We start from the raw sequence: 23,039 nt of genomic DNA, 5'->3' as shown, positions 1-23,039 counted from the left end.
TGCAGTCCACATGGAGGACCCACAACGATCCCAGAGAACGGGGCTCCATAGACTGGAGAAGATATCAATGCTGGGTCTCAGCTGTACTCCACTGGATCTCGCTAGAAAGATAAGCAGTGATATGACAGTGGGTGACCCATGGAGCCTCTTTCTCAAGACTATATAGGTCACTCGCAATCATTTCTCATGGGCAATAAATAGTGATGGGCAGACCCGTGCATGTTTGGGACCGTCGCGTTTGACCGGACATTTAAAAAAAGTTCGATTCCGAACCCAGACCCCATTCAATTGAACGGGGGACCCGAACATCCATTTTTTCCCATGCTGTCATCTGTGCAACAGCACAAGAAACACTGGCTCTGATCGACGGTAACATTTCACATTACCGCAGGTCAGAGTGCTGCAATTCCCACACTGACACACAGGCCACATGGTGTGAGCCACCAGCAATGACTGGCGGTGAAAAGGTTGCCGCCAGTCACAGGTGATGGCTGATGAGAGTACTACTCTCATCATCGTATGCCTGGTCTCGCTGATAGCATCGAGAGCAGGCAAGGCTGATGAGAGTTTTCCCCAGCTAGCTCCTGTCCATAGTAATAAGTATGTCAGTTAGATAATTAGGGCAAATTTTAGCGTGCATTCTGTAAGGGTGTGTGGTGCTGGCGTAACAGGCTGAGTGGCCCCTGTTCAGAGGAAATCAAAATTCACTGCACACTCTTAGGTTCAAGTGATGCCAAATAATTTTATTAGAATCTGTGAGGGGACAAGGGGCAGGGGAAGGTAATAATGAAAAAAGTGACTATGGTATATCATAGACGTTTCGACCCATCCTGGGCTTTACTCATTACGTCGCTGATTATGGTTGGAAAGCGTTTGATCAATAGTTCTAGTAGGAGAGGAGGAGAGTCTCCATGTCAGAGTCACATAGAGAGAATGCTGTACAGTCGTTAGTACAGGAATTTGGGTAGAGTGTGAGTGTGCTTATTGGGGTGATGTCCAGGCAGTGCTCCCGCAGTGCATGTGTAGAATTACTGTACATGTATTTATTGAATAAAAAAATCAAAAGAAAAAAATGGTGTGGTGTTCTCTCTATTCTTGATAACTAGCGCAGGTAAAACTGACAGCTGTAGGTTGCAGCCCTAAGCTGTGAGCTTTATCTTAACTAGTTATCAAAATAGAGCGGTCCCCATGGAGTTACTTTAAATTATTTACAGTAAATTAGTAATTTAAAAAAAAGGCATAGGATCCCCCCATTTTTGATAACCAGTCAAGCTGAAGCAGACAGCTGGGAGCTGATATTCTCAGACTGGGAAGGGGCAATGGATATTGGCCTTCCTCAGCCTAAAAATAGCAATCCGCAGCTGCCACAGAAAAGGCGCATTCATTAAATGCGCCATTTCTGGCTCTTTGTCCGTCTCTTCCACCTTGCTCTGTTGCAGTGGCAAGTGGGGAAATAGTTTTGGGGTTGATGTCAGCTGTTTTATGTCTGCTGACATCAAGCCCAGTGGTTAGTAATGGAGAGTCGGTTATAAGACACTCCATTGCAAACCCCATCATCAAAAGTAATAAAGACACAGACACAGGAAAAAGTCCTTTAATTAAAATAAACACACAGAAAAAAGTCCTTTAATTGAAATAAACTTACCCAACACTCTTTCTTTTACCCATTTATTAATGTAGAAATAAAAAAATCACAGTATACTTTTTCTGTCTGCCAACAATCCATATATCCCACATCGTGCATCAACTCTGCTACATCTGGATGCATTGTTGAGCAGCGGTAGGTTGCGACTGCTCAGCCCTGCATCCAGGATACACTGAGCTCAGCATGAGAACACAGCTGCATGTGGTTGGAGGTGACATCATTAAGGTTACTGTTGGTCACTGCAGCTGCGTTCTTGTGCTCAGCTCAGTGACCCCCGATTAGAGGTGAGAGGTCGTATCACTGATGTGACTGCTCACCACACCATCCGGATCATCATGGGACATGGGTATTAATGTATTATCGGTAGTGTTGAGCGATACCGTCCGATACTTGAAAGTATCGGTATCGGATAGTATCGGCCGATACCCGAAAAGTATCGGATATCACCGATACCCGATACCAATACAAGTCAATGGGACACCAAGTATCGGAAGGTATCCTGATGGTTCCCAGGGTCTGAAGGAGAGGAAACTCTCCTTCAGGCCCTGGGATCCATATTAATGTGTAAAATAAAGAATTAAAATAAAAAATATTGATATACTCACCCGTCCGGAGGCCCCTGCACCTTACCGCTGTTAACCGGCAGCCTGCTTTGCTTAAAATGAGCGCGTTCAGCACCTTCCATGACGTCACGGCTTCTGATTGGTCGCGTGCCGCTCATGTGACCGCCACGCGACCAATCACAAGCCGCGACGTCATTCTCAGGTCCTAAATTCCTAGAATGAGGAGTTTAGGGCCTGAGAATGACGTCGCGGCTTGTGATTGGTCACGTGGCGGTCACATGAGCGGCACGCGACCAATCAGAAGCCGTGACGTCATGGAAGGTGCTGAACGCGCTCATTTTAAGCAAAGCAGGCTGCTGGTTACTACCAGGGCGCGTCAGAGGGTGAGTATATCCCTATTTTTTATTTTAATTCTTTATTTTTTACATGGATATGGATCCCAGGGCCTGAAGGAGAGTTTCCTCTCCTTCAGACCCTGGGAACCATACACTGGGAACTTCCGATTCCGATTCCCAATACCACAAAACTTTCGGATCTCGGTATCGGAATTCCGATACCGCAAGTATCGGCCGATACCCGATACTTGCGGTATCGGAATGCTCAACACTAATTATCGGTGGACAAGTGAGTACAACTTTGCTTTTTTATTTTTATTTTTGTGGAATAAATGTGTAAAAGAGGATTGGGAAGTTTTTTCAAATAGAGGACTCTGTGTGTTTATTGAAGAACTTTATGCCTGTGTTTGTCTTTATTACATTTGATTATGTGGTTATTAACCCTTACTATCCCTTGGGCTTTATGTTAGCAGCCATAAAAACGCTGATCTCAACATACAGCAATTACCCCATTTGCCACCACACCAGGGCAAGTGAGAAGAACTGGGCAAAGTGCCAGAATTGGCACATCTAATGGATGTGCTTTTTCTGGGGTGGCAGCGGGCTGCTAATTTTAGGGCCTATAACCATGACCCCTTCCCAGTCTGAGAATACCAGCCCCCAACTGTCAGCTTTAACTTGGCTAGTTATCAAAAATGGGGGGACCTCACACTGTTTTTTTTAAATTAGTTATTTAAATAATTTGCATGGGGACCTCTCTATTTTTGATACCCAGCTAAGATAAAGCTGACAGCTTAGGGATGCAGCCTGCAGCTGTCTGTTTCCTACAGTTTCTCATCTATTTGCCATGTGTTTGCTGAGGAAACATACATCTAGTCATCCATTGGTCTGGGATCTCACACGTGTACAAGTACACCACAATTACTTCTCAACGACGTGGATTGTACTGCCTTTGGCAAAATTATGGCATGTGCTCATCTTCCATGGAGCAAATCTACGCTGCCACTATTTCTTGAAGAAAGCAGTTGCTGCTTTCTAATGTCACATATCAGAAATTGTTTGTCGTTCCTAGGAATTGTAGTTGTGCTGCAAGTTGCACTCCACCACTTTCATCAGCAATTACGGTCAGGGATTTTACATGTCTTTCATGGCTCATTGAGTCAGAACAGTCTGTTTGATCACAAAAAGAGGGATAATTTTTGGACCAATTTTTTCTATTATTATTACTATTATTATTATTATGGCTGTGTTTATGTTTAAAAGCTTGAATGGGGTTGAATATAGGCACTGAAGATCTCAGAGTGTTCACCTATCTTTTCAGGGCAAATTGGAGTCTTTCAAATTGATTTGCCGCATTTCAAAATGTAAAAAAATTTTTTTTGCAAAGTTGCAAAATTTGAACTTTAAGAGGCTCACTTACCTCTACCAGTGAAGCTGACTGTGCTCAATGAAACAAGACTTTTGACCCCAATACCTACATAAGTCAACTATACGGTAAACACTATTTTTGCTGTGTCATCAGTTTTTCAACCAACCTTCTTTTATAGAGTTCTCTGTTGTTTATCAGATTGCTTGCAAGTGACTACTGATGATGACCCTAAAGCTGGCCATACACATGAGATGACAATTGATTAATAAAAAATAATTCCTCATTTGTATAAATATTTGCTTGCATGACAGTACCATGCACATGTCCAATTACACTGGACAAATATCTTTTAGATAAAGCCATACATTTTTATGAATACAGAACAAAAACATTGGATTAACTGTGGGATGGAGCTAATGAAATGAAGTTTTCCAGGCGATCAGCACCTACACATTATGCCATGCACAACACTAAACGTAAATATCAGACATGCCCGATCGATCTTTCAGACAACAGAGATTGTTCTTTGCCCAAGTCGATGGCTTGCCACCTAAAGGCCATACAACGAACCATCGACTTGGTCGAAATTATCTATTTAGTACAACTTCACATCTAATGTGTATGTGACTTTAATTCAAGTTGTTTCAGTACATGCAATACCAATCAACCTCAGTTTACAAATCCCTTGTGAAAAGTCTAAACCATGAAGGGCCAGTTGTTTCCTAATAGTTTTATCAGCACTTTAGTAATGAATGATTATATTATGATTCTCATTAGCTCGTGTGTGCTCCACTTTCAAGTCGTCAGAATGTGAACAAGTTAAATGGATCAAAAACAGGAAGATAAGAATAATTTCCGTTCTCTCTCCATTTTTCAAGGAAGCTTAAATCTACAACTCAGCACTCGCATAGATGACTTAAAATTTTCTTTTTTCTTTTTTTCTTTACTTTTTTAACTAATTAACGATTAAAAAAGCCTTTTAAATATTGTAAATTATTCCTGCTGATCGTGTTCAAAGAGGTTGAGTGTAATTTAGCAAAGGCTCTCATTATCTGGCCATGAAAGTATTGCTGCTGCCTGGTACAGACACGTATTAAATCTAGTAATGATGAATAGAGCTGTTCCATCTCATTAATTTATTTACCTTAGCTATATGAATATAGATTTTGCTTTTGGCATGAATTGTTAGGTTATTCCATACTGTTTTAGTTATTAACAATATTTGGCATTAGTTAAATCCTAACATAAAGGTGGAAAACACAACCCTAGTAGTTAATAATTAATCAATGAGCTGTAAACAATAGGTTATATAATTTACTACCTTAGTTTTATTAGTCCATGTCATGGGTCCTGATCGTCTAGTAGCTACTCCATATAATGTCCTGGCTGCTCGGTTTACTATTATTGTTTTCCCTGTGTCGGCACATGGTCTCCTGTCTGTATTTAGTTTGTCACTACTACTTTATTGCCTATAATCCTAGAATACATTATTTCAAAAAAATAATTTGTGCATGTCGCATTTTGAACCTTATGGTTGATTAGAAAAACATTGCTCCTTTTTTTCAAAAATCAGCACCACACATACCGTCTGCTTGTGTGTGGTATTACTGATCAGTTTTGCACAAAGACCCTAGTAGGGAGAACGTACATTTAATACCTAATAAACACACATTTCCCAAACAGCAAACTAATACCAGCATTCACCGCTGTACTATATCAACTTCATATTTTAAACTACTTATTACCACATGATTAAAATTTCAATCCTTTTGGTCTACCAAAAACTGATTAGTGCTTTAAAGCATCTATTACACATCTAATGTACAGTAATACAATATGTCTGTGACGCTGAGCTACTTCTCACGGGCAAGCTGTGTGGCGGGGAAGTCAAGGAGTCCGAGGTCAAAAGCCAGGAGGGTACATCAAGGACAAAGGGATAAGACAAATGGATAGTCGAAGGCAAAGTCTGGGGTCAGGTAACTAAGGTCAGAGTGCGTTGAAGGCAAAAGGGGCAATACAAACGAGTAGTCAAAAGGCAAATCCAAGGTCCAGTAACAAAGATCAGGAAATCAGAACACAAAGTACAGAGCAATACACCACTGAGCAAGGCTACAACTGGCCATGGTCTAACTATTGCTAGCCAGCCAAATATCCAGGTAGTCACCCTGAACAGTTAACATCTAGAGGAAATCCCACGGGCCTGGCCAGATAAGACAACTGGGCTGTCATTCACAATACTGAGAGCTCAGCACGCCCCTGCCTCAGATTGGATGACTGGTTTGTCACTTACAATACTTCAGGAAAAACAATTTACAAAACGTAGTGTCATTCAGTTGCGCTGCTGATAAAGCTTGATGGCTGAGATATAATCAAAGGAATTTAAGACGGAGCCAAATTTTTGAAATCTGACCAGTGTCACTTTATGTGGTAATAACTCTGCAACGCTTCAACAAATCCCAGTGATTTTGAGATTGTTTTTTTGTGACACATTATACTTTATGATAATGGTAAATGTAGGTCAATATGTTTTGTGTTTATTTATAAAAAATATAAAAAATTTGAGAAAAATGTTAAAAAATTAGCAATTTTCAAAATTTGAATGATTATCCCTTTAATCCAGATGGCCATACCACAGCAAACCATTAATAAATAACATTTCCCACATGTCTGCTTTACATCAGCACCATTTGTAAAATGGAATTTTATTTTGCTAGCATTTTAGGAGGATTAAAAATGTAGCAGCAATTTTTCATTTTTTCAAGGAAATTTACAAAATTTTTTTTTTTAGACTTATCCATGTTTCAAGTGACTTTAGGGGACCCATATATTGGGAAACCCCCAAACGTGATACCATTTTTAAATCAGCACCCCCTGACATATTGAAAACTGCAGTCAGGTAGTTTATTAACCCTTCAGATGCTTTACAGGAATTAATGCAAAGTGGTATGACAGAAATGAAAATATGTATTTTTATCACCTAAATGTCTCTAACTTCTGAACAGATTACTACAGCCGTTAGATTCTTAGGCCGCTATTTGGTTGTGAATTGCCATGGCAAACATCAGGACCACAAAATCATGATCTGAGGGCACCAATTGGACTAAAGAGGAAGCCCCTACACTCTGCTAACCATTTATAATGATGTAGGCACTATTGACAGCAGCATGTAAGGGGTTAAACAGATATGGACGGTGCAAACACTGATCGTGGCTGATGCAGCAAGTTGTCAGCTATAGTGTACAGCCGACAGCTGCTGGATTGTCACCTGTATGGGGATAATATTCTCATATATCTCAGGTCAGTTAAAAGACGTATTGGCTGTCATTAAGGGGTTAATAGTACAGGTTTTACAAGTCAACGCGGTTCAAGGTTCTGCACAACCTTTTCATCAGGACAAAAACCTCTCAGGACAGATCATAATTCTACAAGCCATTACCAGGGTTGTACATGAACTTGTACAACATCAGAGGAAGGGCACATCCCGCAATACTCTCCCTATATCTCCACCTCTTATTGCGTTTATTGCTTTAAAGGGAATCTGTCACTCCATTTTTGGCCTATAAGCTAAGGCCACCACCATCAGGGGCTTATCTACAGCATTCTGTAATGCTGTAGATAAGCCCCCGATCTAACCTGAAAGATTAGAAAAACGAGTTAGATTATACTCTCCCAGGGGCGGTCCCGGTTTGGTTCGGGTCCAATGGGCATCGCGGTCCGGGTCCAGTGCCTCCCATCTTCATGCGCTGACGTCCTCTTCTTTGCTTCCTGTCGCGGCTCCTGTGCAGGCATACTGATTTGCCCTGTTGAGGACAGCGTAAAGTACTGCAGTGCGCTGGAGGCGCTGGACCCGGACCGCGATGCCCATCGGACCCGAACCGGGACCGACCCTGGGTGAGTATAATCTAACTCGTTTTTCTTATCTTTCAGGTTACATCAGGGGCTTATCTACAGCATTACAGAATGCTGTAGATAAGCCCCTGGTGGTGGTGGCCTTATAGGCGACAAATGGGGTGACAGATTCCCTTTAAGAAGCATCTTGTCTCTTTTGTCTCTTGGACCAATGATCACAAGATCATTGGAGATATAGAACGCTATTTCTTAAAAAAAAAAAATAGCCATATTCTTCTATTCCTATCATTTCCTTTAAGATGAAGTGAATTTGGTACATTCAAATGTTTAACGACTACACATGGTCAGTTTCCATATTTTTCTACATTTTTTTTAATTGATAGTAAACAAGATTTCCAGTTAGAATAAGGCAACTATATATTAAATGTGTCAAAAATCCTAGTTATTGTACATTATTATGACATTCTAAAAATAATTAAGCTGAAATTTACTGTGATGAAGTGATTTACTTTAAATGTCATTGCACAGAAAGTTATTAAATGATTAGGTCAATGCCAAGTCTTCGTTGTGGAAAATACATTAGCTTTAGGCAGCTGGTAAATATCTTCGATATTCAGTCATACCCTGGCCATGCCAAGCCAAAACGAAGAAAAAGATGCAAGCAGCAGCTATTTGTAATGTTACAATTCTCAAAGGAATATCACCATGTTCTGAAATAGCCAGAGAAACTGACACCAACACTGACCAATTGTCACCACTGATGATAATGGGGTCTTTCAAGTTTCAGTATGGTATCCATTATTCAAGAACAATTAAAAAACTGTGATATGCTGTTCTATTCTTTTTCTTTTAGTTTTTTTTACTCAATCTGTAAGAGAGGCTCTGACAAATATGTATGCATTCTAATGGCCACTTCTAGTGAATGGCTTATTGTTGATGACCACCTTGTTGGCAGTCCACTGTATGCAAACTAATGAAAAGTAGCACGCATTCTGTTAGTAGGATCAACCCTGGAAAGCCATCTATATGGGAATAAAATGACACCTTCATATCTGCGATCTGATGTCCTATTACCGAGAAATCCATGTTTTTCTTAATATGTATACGAGCTGTTAAGATCTATGGGCTGGACATAGATCTCCCGGAAAATCTGCCTCCAGAGCTTATTTTAATCGAAAAGAGATGTTTCCAGTTTGAGACATGTAGATCAGGAAAGCAGACTGTCAGTCATTACATGTCTCAAACTGGTAACACCTCCTTTGAAATTTAATAAGCTCTGGAGGCAGATTCTCCAGGAGATCTATGTCCAGCCCATAGATTTTTACAGCTAATTTACATTTTAAGAAAAATGTGGATTTCTCCAGAATAAAACTTCGAAATGCAGCTATTAAGGTATCATTTTATTTAGCTTTCTATTACCTGCATGCATATATAGATAGCTAAGAAGGGTTAATCCTATTGATAGATTTCCATTAAGATGAGATTTAGTTATTTAAATGTTGCTGCCTGTGCAGATTTTTTAATTATCTCAGGCAACCACTTTAAAAATATGGTAAAAAAAAAGGTCAGAGCATTAGACAAATAAAACTCGTTTTCTACATCTGGTACATTTACGAGTGTCCAGATAGAGGTTTTTTTTTTAACCATGGGGATATTTTTTATAATTAGTCCATGAGAATTTGCAAAAAAAAAATCACGATACATCTAGTGTCTCATCAAAGTCATTGTCATTGAGGAAATTTCGTTTTTATTCTAAGTTATTCGTGAACTTTCTTTACTCTCACCATCTCCTTTTATTCCTGACGTTTTTTTCTGTCTCGAATGAAGGAATCTATTTTAGCTTTTAAAACCCTGAGTAGTAATTACATAGTAATTACAAAGGTCTAATTATAATTAATAGCCTAAAACAAAACTACCGTCCGCTTGTGTTTTTCATCATTAGCGCTTTCGTTGTTAGCTGTGCTTCCCCTCTCTACAGCTCGAGAAGACCCAAAGCCCAAAGACAAGGCACCATTTTCGGTCAACAGAAAAATGCATAGATGGAGCCGTGTAAAATGTCATATCTAAATGTCAAGAGCATTTATGAAGAACTAAAATAGACCAATAGTGCGCTGGCAAGTTTTGTGATAACTAGATAGCATATGTAATTCATGTAAATAGCTTACTCCTCCATTGTGTGGACTGCGGAATATTGTAATTGTGCATTCATCGCTGTGAGCAATCAGTTTTAATTAATTCAATATTTATGACCAGGTTCTCATGAATTTTTGCATCTTAATTGTGCCATTAAATGGGCAAAAATTGCAGTTGATGCTGTTAAAGGGTTATTGTCGTTAAAGAGATATTCCATCATTAAAAGTTGTCACCTACTCGTTGGGTAAGTGATATCTTGTGGATTAGTGGGGTCAGAGTGCTGTAACTACCACCAATCCTGAGAACAAGGCACTGACTGGCATTGCATACACAGTTCCATTATTTATTTTATTATTTTTTGCCTATATCGCGCTACCAATATTCTGCAGCGCTTTACAGACATCATCACTGTCCCCATTGAGGCTCACAATCAAAATTCTCTATCAGTATGTCTTTGGAGTGTGAGAGGAAACCCACATAATCACGGGGAGAACATACAAACTCCTTACAGATATTGTTTATGGTGGGATTTGAACCCAGGACCCCAGCACCTCTCCATTGCAATGGGGGATTTCAGAGCCTCATTTTCAGTATTAGTGCACAGGACAGGACGCCTATCGATCTGAAAGTTGTGACTGACTCTTTGCATAGGTGATTAGTTTTAATGATGGGGATGACCCTTGAAAAACAATGTGTGAAAGACAGGGCATTTTCCTCTCCTATGATTTTATACTGAATATTGGTGAGACAGTTAACACATGTGATATCAGTCATGTGAACAAGGTCTTAGAAAGATCTTTTGTAATGCCCTCGATGCTACAACTTGTTTATCTTGTATACAATATGCATAGACCAACAGCAGGTATCCAACATTGTGAATAAATACATAAATGAATACACTTACTGGGAAGTAGAGTAGAAGTGATCCAAATAAAATGGTCTCTAGTAGAATGAGTCCTGAGGCTCTGATACTCTAGGAAAAGAAGAGTCAAATAATGACTTGTTATGAGAGATAGACAAAAAGATAGATAGACAGATAGATAGATAGATAAACAGATAGATAGACAAAAATATAGAAAGATAATAGCTAGATAGATAGATAGATAGATAGATAGATAGATAGATAGATAGATAGATAGATAGATAGACTGACTCTTTACAAATGCACAGATTCTTAAAATGACAAACATATGAAGATGCAGAAAGATATTCCCGGCTTTGCTGTGTGACATTGATGTTCTGTGCCGTAATATCTTTCTTGTGTGTTAGTATAAAGTTGGCCACACACATTAAATGGCCATTAAATGGTTGTTGGCCGAGAGATCATTCGTCAACATTCCTATACCCAGGAGAGCTTGTTTGGCCGAGCGATCCTGCGTTCTCTATGAGAAAGCCGCCATTGGCACTTTGGCAGGCGGATTATCTCACTGAGAACAATGCGATAGTTTGTGAGGAATCGGGAATGCTCTGTTGACACTCTCCCTACCATCATTTGGCTGGTGCCCCCATACATGTTAAATCGTCGAGCGAACCAGTTGATATCGGTGGGTTCAGCCGACATACGTCTAACGTGTATGGCTAGCTTATGGGTGTGTTTACACCATCCAATTTATGACCATAAAAGACCCCGGATCAGCTACTTCCTTGATGATTGCCTGTTGTTAAATTGTCTGTTTAGACAGGTGATCACATCGATGCACACTGAACAATCAGTAATCAATCGCCCTGTGTGCTTCGTCTGCCATCATTCTCAGCAGAATGTCTCCTGCATACACAGGACGATGTGATTACCAAGAAGTATGATCTTTTAAGCAAACCAAAAGATTGGCTGATTGGCGGCATATTTGCACTACCCTATTTATGGGAGACAAGGGTTCCTTAGAAGGTGAAAATCATTCAGCGTAAATCCAAACTGTGAAAGGGCACAACTAACATTGACCAATAAACACATTGACTCAGTCACTGGTTATTATTTGGATCCATCACATTGTTATGACGTCACTTATGTTACACTACTGTGGAAAAAACCTTAAACAGACACGGAAAAGGCATTTAACAATGTAATGAAAGTAAAACTATAAAATGCAACATTCTTCAAATTTATATGATATCTCTGTAAATCAGGCACATTCACATGCTTTTACCCCTTCTCAAACCACCTTTCTTCCCGACAGACACATGCCCGGGAGCTGGGAGTGCTCAAAGATTACAAATCAATTTATATGAAGAGAGTAATCAAAGGTAAAGATGCTCATACACATCCAACAGTTTTCGGGTGAACACTCGTTTGTCTGACAGCTAAGTCTTCTGGATCACTGATACATATGCATGCTCAATTTAGACAAGTGTGTATGTATTCTCATAGAGAAAAAAGGGGAGGTAAGATGATACCATCAACTGTCATGAATCCCCAATGGCTAGGGATAGCACAGGACAAGCAAAGTACAAATAAATAACGGACGAGCTCTAGGGTGATGGAACCTGGGCTGACCGCTGCCCTACGCCTGACAAACGCAACTAGAGATAGCCAGGGAGCGTGCCTACGTTGGTTCTAGACGCCACGCACCAGCCTAAGAGCTAACTAGTACTGCAGAGAAAATAAGACCTCACTTGCCTCCAGAGGAATGAACCCCAAAAGATATAGTTGCCCCCTCACATGTATTGACGGTGAAATGAGAGGAAGGCACACACATAGAGATGATATATATAGCTTTAGCAAATTGAGGCCCGCTGTAAACTAGAAAGCAGAAAGATACAAAAGGGGACTGAGCGGTCAGCAAAAAACCCTAATCAAAAAAAACCATCCTGAGATTACAAGAACCCATGTGCCAACTCATGGCACAAGGGGAGAACCTCAGTCCACTAGAGCTACCAGCTAGCATAGAGACATAATAAGCAAGCTGGACAAAAAACCAAACAACTGAAAATCAGCACTTAGCTTATCCTGAAAGATCTGGGAGCAGGTAGGCAGGAACCAAACAGAGCACATCTGAATACATTGATAGCCGGCAAGGGAATGACAGAAAGGCCAGGTAAAATAGGAAACACCCAGCCTCTGATGGACAGGTGGAAACCAAAGGCCGCAACCCACCAAAGTCACCCAGTACCAGCAGTAACCACCAGAGGGAGCCCACAAACAGAATCCACAACAATCAACTGCCCGATCTGTCTCTGTCTCAACATCATCTGTTGGTGGAACGTCAGGAGGAGTCTATTCACATTAGATGTTCTGCTGGTCCTCTTGAAATCAACATGTCTGGCCCGATTTGCTTTATTTATGTATGGGCACTCTTAGTTTTGGTTGACATATATCTTTACAGTTCCTTTGTCTTATAAAAAGGGGTTGCGCAAACCCTTGCACATGAAGCAGAATGAACCTGAACTAAATGTATGTGTTGGAGATTTCTGCATCATGTGGACATCCCTCAATACTATAGAAAGAATTAAAAAGACAATTATAGATTTAATTGGATTCCATTTTTTGGAATAATTAGAAATTTACATGAAATATAAAGGAGGGAATTTACTGTCAGCTTAAACAAGCGGCATGAAAAATTATGGAGGCACTTTTTCTGAATAGCGCTTCTCTAGATGATAACTGGGAGGGGTCTAACAGGAAGGGTGAGGACCACCATAGGCCTACAGATCTACTATAATTTAGGACAGAAATTTGTGTAAATTATAGCACATCAAATAGATATAATTTGGTTCACAGACAGACAAAGATTCATTAAATGCTATACTGTATGCATCTTTATAAAGTTGGCTTATGAAAGGTCAGTCTAAATAAATTCCTAAATTCCCCCCAAATGGTTTTATAGCTCACATAAAATGGCAAACATTAGTTTGAAGTATAATAATCAGATATCTTCTCATATGGTAACAATATACACTGACGAGCAAAAGGGTAACATTGTTTTGAACTTTTGATTTTCAGGCTCCATATCTCACCATCCACTACTGCTTCAAATGTAAGACTACCATCATTTCATAGAAAAATTGCAAATTGATATTCTGGTTTGGCTTTTATCCTAAGTCAGTGGCTAGGCTCGTTAAAGGGGGGATATTGACTGTTAGGATTGGTACTTCCAATAGTAGAGTTCTAGTCCTTTTCCTCTCTGATGAGACAATTTGCAGCTTTACATTTCACAAATACTTGATACTTTGTGTTGGTATTTCAAATAAAAAGCCAATAAAATGCATTTAATTTTGTGTGTGTAACGTGAAAAAATGTGTATAAGTTCACAGGGTATGAATACTTTTTCAAGATACTGTATGTTTACTTCAGAACAAAAATCCAATGTAAGGGGAATTATATTTTGTGCCATGCAAATGGTCTTCCATGTGCAATATATATATACTTATTTCCCCCACTGTATATACAGTACAGACCAAAAGTTTGGACACACCTTCTCATTTAAAGATTTTTTCATATTTTCATGACTATAAAAATTGTACATTCACACTGAAGGCATCAAAACTATGAATTAACACATGTGGAATTATATATTTAACAAAAAAGTGTGAAACAACTGAAATTACGTCTTATATTCTAGGTTCTTCAAAGTAGCCACCTTTTGCTTTGATGACTGCTTTGCACACTCTTGGCATTCTCTTGATGAGCTTCAAGAGGTAGTCATCAGGAATGGTCTTCCAACAATCTTGAAGGAGTTCCCAGAGATGCTTAGCACTTGTTGGCCCTTTTGCCTTCACTCTGCGGTCCAGCTCACCCCAAACCATCTCGATTGGGTTCTGGTCTGGTGACTGTGGAGGCCAGGTCATCTGGCGTAGCACCCCATCACTCTCCTTCTTGGTCAAATAGCCCTTACACAGCCTGGAGGTGTGTTTGGGGTCATTGTCCTGTTGAAAAATAAATGATGGTCCAACTAAACACAAACCGGATGGAATAGCATGCCGCTGCAAGATGCTGTGGTAGCCATGCTCATTCAGTATCCCCAACAGTGTCACCATCAAAGCACCCCCACACCATCACACCTCCTCCTCCATGCTTCACTGTGGGAACCAAGCATGTAGAGTCCATCTGTTCACCTTTTCTGCGTCACACAATGACACGGTGGTTGGAACCAAAGATCTCAAATTTGGACTCATCAGACCAAAACACAGATTTCCACTGGTCTAATGTCCATTCCTTGAGTTCATTAGCCCAAACAAGTCTCTTCTGCTTGTTGTCTGTCCTTAGCAGTGGTTTCCTAGCAGCTATTTTACCATGAAGGCCTGCTGCACAAAGTCTCCTCTTAACAGTTGTTGTAGAGATGTGTCTGCTGCTAGAACTCTGTGTGGCATTGACCTGGTCTCTAATCTGAGCTGCTGTTAACTTGCGATTTCTGAGGCTGGTGACTCGGATAAACGTATCCTCAGAAGCAGAGGTGACTCTTGGTCTTCCTTTCCTGTGGCGGTCCTCATGTGAGCCAGTTTCTTTGTAGCGCTTGATGGTTTCTGCCACTGCACTTGGGGACACTTTCAAAGTTTTCCCAGTTTTTCGGACTGACTGACCTTCATTTCTTAAAGTAATGATGGCCACTTGTTTTTCTTTACTTAGCTGCTTTTTTCTTGCCATAATACAAATTATAACAGTCTATTCAGTAGGACTATCAGCTGTGTATCCACCAGACTTCTGCACAACACAACTGATGGTCCCAACCCCATTTATAAGGCAAGAAATCCCACTTATTAAACCTGACAGGGCACACCTGTGAAGTGAAAACCATTCCCAGTGACTACCTCTTGAAGCTCATCAAGAAGAGTGTGCAAACCAGTCATCAAAGCAAAAGGTGGCTACATTGAAGAACCTAGAATATAAGACATAATTTCAGTTGTTTCACACTTTTTTGTTAAGTATATAATTCCACATTCAAATCTTTAAATGAGAAGGTGTGTCCAAACTTTTGCTCTGTACTGTATATATATGTATATATATATATATATATATATATATATATATATATATATATATATATTTATATATACAGTATATATATTGCCCCTGATACAAGTCTTCCTGAAAATATAAAAACAGTTTCAAAGTATCAATCATGGTCCGCGTGTCACATGCATGGTCACTTAAGTCATTTCAGCAATGCATTTTTATGTTACAATATCTTTTTAGTGATCCTTCAATAACAGGTCAGGTTATCAGATGATCAGAAAGAGAATAAGGCAGAATCTTAAGCTGAGAGCAGAAATTGAGATTGATAACTCCATAACAAGGCAACTATCCATAAAATTACACATTGCATTCATTGGAACCCTAAAGGTCATGCTATAAGGAATTTAATGAAAATGTGTTTCAGCTCATGGATTTTAATGAAAATTCAATTTAATCAGAAAGAAGCATGTATGTTGTATTGCTCATGTTTGAAAATGTATGCACAGTACAAATATTCTTCAAAATTGTTTTTTTAACAGTATCTTTACAAACGCAAAGGGCATTTTCACAGCCCCTGACACAAAACTGTATTAAGAATGTACTGCGAATGGTGTTTTTTTTGCCTTTTTCAGCTACATAGGATCAAATGGCATTTGCAAGATTAGAAGGGGCCCACTTTACCGTTAGTCTTTGACTTTTGTTACGGCTTTCAGTATTGTTCCTGCTACAGAACTTTGGAGTGAGTTGGATCAAACCTTGGCTGAAACTAAACCAAAGTAGGGCTGAATTCACGTCACTTTTTTTTTCTTCCTGTTAAATATTTTCTTTTTTTCTCATGTACGCAGGTTTTTCCATTTTCATATTTAACAAAAAAGAGTAATTTAAGAATATTCAACTCACCGATCTCTAACCAATTTCTATCCAATGCAATCCTTTCAACACAGAAACATGTGACTGTTGTGGCCAATCACTGACTGAGGTGGATCACCACTGCGACCAGTGATTGGCTGAGTAGCCATTTCCTGTGGTCAAGATTGACCAGGAAGTAAAGACCGCCAGAGGAAACAGGAAAAGTAAAAAAGGAAGCAGTTGCTTATTGGTAAATGGAGTTTCTTTTTACCTTAGGTGCCTTTTTAATTCAATGTTGTTGAACAGGATGACCCCATTAGACATTAAAAACTTCTATGAAAAGATATGAATAGATTTGTTTGAAAAAATAAATAAATAAATAATAAATACCAAAGTAATAACCAAGCAAGTGGTCTGAGCTTAAATTACATGGCATTTGCAAAACTTTGCATGCATACAGTAGGTCCTGACTGTAGGAACCTACATGACCCATTTACGATGAGTTTATTTGTGGTCTTATACAAGGGTGTAGCTATAGTGGGAACAGGGTTTGCAGTCAGAGTGGAGCCCTAGAGCCTTTGCGGGACCAATGGAAGAAAGTCAACATTTTTAAAGACCTGTGATCATTGGCGACACAGTTGGAGAATTTACATTGTGGCCCACAAGCTTCATGTTACACCGCAACTGGTCTAAGTGCTCAGCAACGGCTGGGAAACCTAGTACAAAATCATAGACAATACTATGCCGAAGATCAGCAAAAGGCAGCCACATACAGTACCAGAAGGTCAAGTAGGTGTAGAATCTGAAACATTGCAAGTAAAGTAAGAAAAAAAAGTAATATCCAATATACATGCTAACGAAAAAGTGCCAAGAAAGACCAATAGAGCTTTAATTTGAGTATTCATGCAATAATATATTTTTTTATTCTCCTACTAAAATCACACTTAAAATATTATCAGTAAATGGAGGTCAACTAGAATAAATACATTGTCCTTTTAACAAACTGTAGTTTAGGAGGAAATAAAATATTGAACCATCTGATTAATTTGTGACCTCTCAATGAAAGTTGCAAAAAAAAAAAAACAGCTTCAAAAAACCTCACTACGCTAAAACATTGGACAGAAATGCGAGAGAACTAAGAACCTAATACAGATAAAGGATAAGTCCTTGGTTTCCAAGTATAGAAAATCCGTAGTGATTGTATCTCTTTAAATGTCACGATTCAGATGAAGTAAAGTGGATAAGTCCAGGTGACAAGGTACCTAACCAGTAAAAATGGAATATAGTATAGATCCACTAAATTGGATATGCAGTGAACAGTTATTTATTATACTCACAAAAGTAAGTAAAGACAAATGCATTGAACAGTATGCCGAATCCAAATGTGTAACCCCACCCCAAGTTTCACCTTGCAAATGGTGGCTTCTTCTGGGGCTAAAGGGTAAACTGTATCGTTATTTTCCAAAATTTAGCTGCAAAACTCCAAGTGTCCTAGCTAAAAGGAAGAGGTCTTCAAGGGGTCATAGGGTGAGCAATTGACTAATTGATTTGAATTAGAAACATTTTAAACATTTTGCAAAATTTTTTAAACAGTCATCTGGACCCCCAGTATTAATACTACATTATGGCATTTTCAGTTAATAACAATAGGTATTTTATTTGTAACCACTAGTGATGAGCGAGTGTACTCGTTGCTCGGGTTTTCCTGAGCATGCTCGGGTGGTCTCCGAGTATTTGTGACTGCTCGGAGATTAAGTTTTCGTCGCCTTAGCTGATTGATTTACAGCTACTAGCCTGCTTGAACACATGTGGGGATTCCCTAGCAACCAGACAACCCCCACATGTACTCAGCCTGGCTAGTAGCTGTAAATCATTCAGCTGCTGCGATGAAAACTAAATCACCGAGCAGTTACAAATACTCAGAGACCACCCGAGCGTGCTCAGGAAAACCGAGCAACGAGTACACTCGCTCATGACTAATGACCACCATTAATTTACAAAATAGAAAAATAGCTGTAGATTGTATTTCCCTATGCGGGACCTGGCATATCTTCATGCTACAGGGACTAACCAAAGAGGAGAAAAACTATCAAACAGTCCAAAATGATATAAAAATGTAAATACTTTATTGATATCACATAGAGGAACAGGTATGAAAAGGGAGAAAACAAACAGTGCGTATGTGCAGTATGGAGTGCTGAATGCAATGTGCAAGCTGGAGGTCAAGAAAGTATATTAGTTATATTTGGCAAACAGCCTTTAGATTAGAACAGAGGAAATTAAGACCTACTGCCCAAAATTTGGATCACAATGGTATGGTAATCACGTGCAGATAAAGTATGCACAGAAGGCTCTAATGCATTGAACATATAGAAAGATATACAAAATATATGTAATAAAATTCTGAAAAGCATACCTAGCACAGACACCATATGTAGGGGGGCACAGCAGAATGTGCATCCACCCCGACGCGCGTTTCGGCATTGCCTTCGTCAGGGCAAAAACTTTATAAAATTTTGACAATCAGTCCCTTATATTGTCCTCTCTCTATATGTGTACTATGATGAATAATATGACATTGGATTATATTTAATAATTGACAATGGTGCCATTATGTCTGTTGAGCTATTTTTACAATGTTACAGGGACTGCCTACCTGCTCTAAAGGACATCATGTACAACTTAATTACACATCTCATAGTGTTATAAGTGAATATAAAGGGAACCTGACAGTTGACACATGCTGCCCAATATACAGGGGCATTTGAGAAAAAAAACATAGTTTAATAGCCCCCAGGTACCAAGCCGCTCTGGAGGTGATCTGTGGATTGGGCAGCATGTATCGCTGTCAGGTTCCCTTTAATACTTGATACCAAGTGTTTTTTTTATCAGATTTTCAGCATTTTTACTATCAGAATTTCGTGAATGATTTTTTTCACATGAAAAAATGTAAAGATTCAAAAAATGTAAAAACTTTTCCCATCCAGTACAATATTAATAATGAACTAGTAAGATATATGTATCACTTTGGCAATGCAATATATAATCACAGCCCAATGTACACAGTACACTGTGGCATTAAAGGGAACCTGTCACCACGTTTTTGGAAGATGGGATAAAAATAGCGTTAAATAGGGGCAGAGGTGGGCGTTACATTAGTGTGTGTGTTATGCGTTTATTACCCACCTAAGTTGCCGAAATAACTTTGCAAAGTCTCCGTTTTCGCCTGTCAATCAGGCTGGTCAGGTCGCATGGGCGTTGTCTTCCCCCAGATTTGGCGTAGTTTTCCGTTGGTGGCGTAGTGGTGTGCGCATGCCCAAAGTCCGGAATCCTCTTCCAGGGGATTTAAAATAGCGCGGTGTTCGTTATTGCATTGGTGATCGGTGGGCGCGGCCATCTTCCTTTGGCCGCGCGTGCGCAGAAGCGGCGCTCTGCTGGCCGCGGCTTCAGGAAAATGGCCGCCGCGATATCCATCTGCGCACGCGCGGCATCCCGCGGCCATTTTCCTGAAGCCGCGGCCAGCAGAGCGCCGCTTCTGCGCACGCGCGGCCAAAGGAAGATGGCCGCGCCCACCGATCACCAATGCAATAACGAACACCGCGCTATTTTAAATCCCCTGGAAGAGGATTCCGGACTTTGGGCATGCGCACACCACTACGCCACCAACGGAAAACTACGCCAAATCTGGGTGAAGACACCACGCCCATGTGACCTGACCAGCCTGATTGACAGGCGAAAACGGAGACTTTGCAAAGTTATTTCGGCAACTTAGGTGGGTAATAAACGCATAACACACACACTAATGTAACGCCCACCTCTGCCCCTATTTAACGCTATTTTTATCCCATCTTCCAAAAACGTGGTGACAGGTTCCCTTTAACTTTATTCATAGCCTCCGACAAGTCAGCGTGCACTGGGTATATAATTCTCCTTCAGCAAAATATTTTTCCAGCAAATAAACAAGTCCACAATCCATGATCGTCATCAATCTTATTAATCTAATGTTGTGTTAAACCCTCTCTGTCTAATCGCCAGGGAGTCATACAAATTCAATAATGTTTACAAATATTACCTTCCTGCGCTCCATATCTCACAAATAACACTTTTCCCTCAGGTCTGTTTTCTCTCTGCTACTTCTATGTGTCGTCAGAAGGCAGTTCTAGAGCATTTAAAGAGCACGGGGACGAATTTATCATCACCGACTCTGGTTACTAAAGGTACAGTCACATCTGTTGCTGTCAGGCTTTGATGCCGAGCCCTTAACCTTCGGAAAGCTCAATAGTTTATTCTTTTTATACTGTATTATACACCAGGGCTAAAATCCGGCATTAGAGAACATTGTCTGAAGGGATTTTGTGCCTTACATCAGTTCCATAATTTTTAAAGTTGAAGGTAGACATAAGTCCATCAAGCTCAACCTATAGCCTAACACATTGATCCAGAGGAAGGCAAATACCCCATGGAGTAGATGTTAATAGCCCCATATTATGGGAAAAAGTCTTTGCCGACTTCACCTACAAACTAGTTCCCAGGATCAACATCCCATTGCAGAATCAAGTACCCTTATCTGGTAATATTATATTTTTCAAGAAAGGTATCCAGGTCCTTCATGAACTTTTTTAGTGAATCGACCATTACAGCATCATGTGGCTGATATTTCCATAATCTCACTGAGCATACAGTAAATAATCCATAGTATCACTGCTCTTACAGTAAAGAAACCATAGTCTCACTGCTCTTACAGTAAAGAATCCATAGTCTCACTGCTCTTACAGTAAATAATCCATAGTCTCACTGCTCTTACGGTAAAGAATCCATAGTCTCACTGCGCTTACTGTAAAGAATCCATAGTCTCACTACGCTTACAGTAAAGAATCCATAGTCTCACTGCTCTTACAGTAAAGAATCCATAGTCTCACTGCTCTTACAGTAAAGAATCCATAGTCTCACTGATCATACAGTAATTAATCCATAGTCTTACTGCTCTTACAGTAAATAATCCACAGTCTCACTGCTCTTACAGTAATTAATCCATAGTCTCACTGCTCTTACAGTAAAGAATCCATAGTCTCACTGCTTTTACAGCAAAGAATCCATAGTCTCACTGCTCTTGCAGTAAAGAATCCATAGTCTCACTGCTCATACAGGAATGAATCCATACTCTCACTGCTCTTACAGTTATGAATCCATAGTCTCACTGCTCTTATGGTAAAGAATCCATATTCTCACTGCTCGTACAGTAGAGAATTCATAGTCTCACTGCTCGTACAGTAGAGAATCCATAGATTCACTGCTATTACAGTAAAGAGTCTATAGTCTCACTGCTCTTACAGCAAAGAATCCATAGTCTCACTGCTCATACAGGAATGAATCCATACTCTCACTGCTCTTACAGTAAAGAATCCATAGTCTCACTGCTTTTACAGCAAAGAATCCATAGTCTCACTGCTCTTGCAGTAAAGAATCCATAGTCTCACTGCTCATACAGGAATGAATCCATACTCTCACTGCTCTTACAGTTATGAATCCATAGTCTCACTGCTCTTATGGTAAAGAATCCATATTCTCACTGCTCGTACAGTAGAGAATTCATAGTCTCACTGCTCGTACAGTAGAGAATCCATAGATTCACTGCTATTACAGTAAAGAGTCTATAGTCTCACTGCTCTTACAGCAAAGAATCCATAGTCTCACTGCTCATACAGGAATGAATCCATACTCTCACTGCTCTTACAGTAATTAATCCATAGTGTCACTGCTCTTACAGGAATGAATCCATAGTCTCACTGCTCTTATGGTAAAGAATCCATATTCTCACTGCTCGTACAGTAGAGAATCCATAGTCTCACTGCTCGTACAATAGAGAATCCATAGTTTCACTGCTATTACAGTAAAGAATCTATAGTCTCACTGCTCTTACCGCAAAGAATCCATAGTCTCACTGCTCATACAGGAATGAATCCATGCTCTCACTGCTCTGACAGTAAAGAATCCATAGTCTCACTGCTCATACAGGAATGAATCCATAGTCTCACTACTCATACAGTAAAGAATCCATAGTCACTGCTCTTGCAGTAAGGAATCCATAGTCTCACTGCTCATACAAGAATGAATCCATAGTCTCACTACTCATATAATGAAGAATCCATAGTCTCACTGTACTTACATTAAAGAATCAGTAGTCTCACTGCTCTTACAGTAATGAATCCATAGTCTCACTGCTCTTACAGTAATTAATCCATAGTCTCACTGCTCTTACAGTAAATAATTAACATTAAACCATTTTTCCTCTAGATGTTAAGGATCCTACCTTCCCCCTTGTGGTCTGACACATTCAATTTCTTTTTAATATCAGCCATTTATTTACTTTGTGCCAAAATGTTCTGCAGCTTTGCACACAAAATGATTC

At 39.7% G+C, this 23,039-nt stretch overlaps 1 protein-coding gene across 2 annotated transcripts in view; it reads right to left on the bottom strand.

Annotated features, from left to right (window-relative positions):
• GPR158 (G protein-coupled receptor 158) overlaps positions 1-23,039 on the bottom strand; it is a 299,322-nt gene that overhangs the window by 106,128 nt on the left and 170,155 nt on the right. For both annotated transcript variants that reach the window (XM_077268422.1, XM_077268421.1), the window contains exon 5: positions 10,799-10,867. In XM_077268422.1, the coding sequence (XP_077124537.1) occupies positions 10,799-10,867 (69 nt within the window). The remainder of the gene's footprint in view (positions 1-10,798; positions 10,868-23,039) is intronic.

This window comes from Ranitomeya variabilis, chromosome 6 (assembly GCF_051348905.1).
Source record: "Ranitomeya variabilis isolate aRanVar5 chromosome 6, aRanVar5.hap1, whole genome shotgun sequence".
NCBI classification, from domain to species: Eukaryota; Metazoa; Chordata; class Amphibia; order Anura; family Dendrobatidae; genus Ranitomeya; species Ranitomeya variabilis.
The sequence above is the reverse complement of the archived record's forward strand: the minus strand, read 5'-3'. Positions and strand labels throughout refer to the sequence as shown.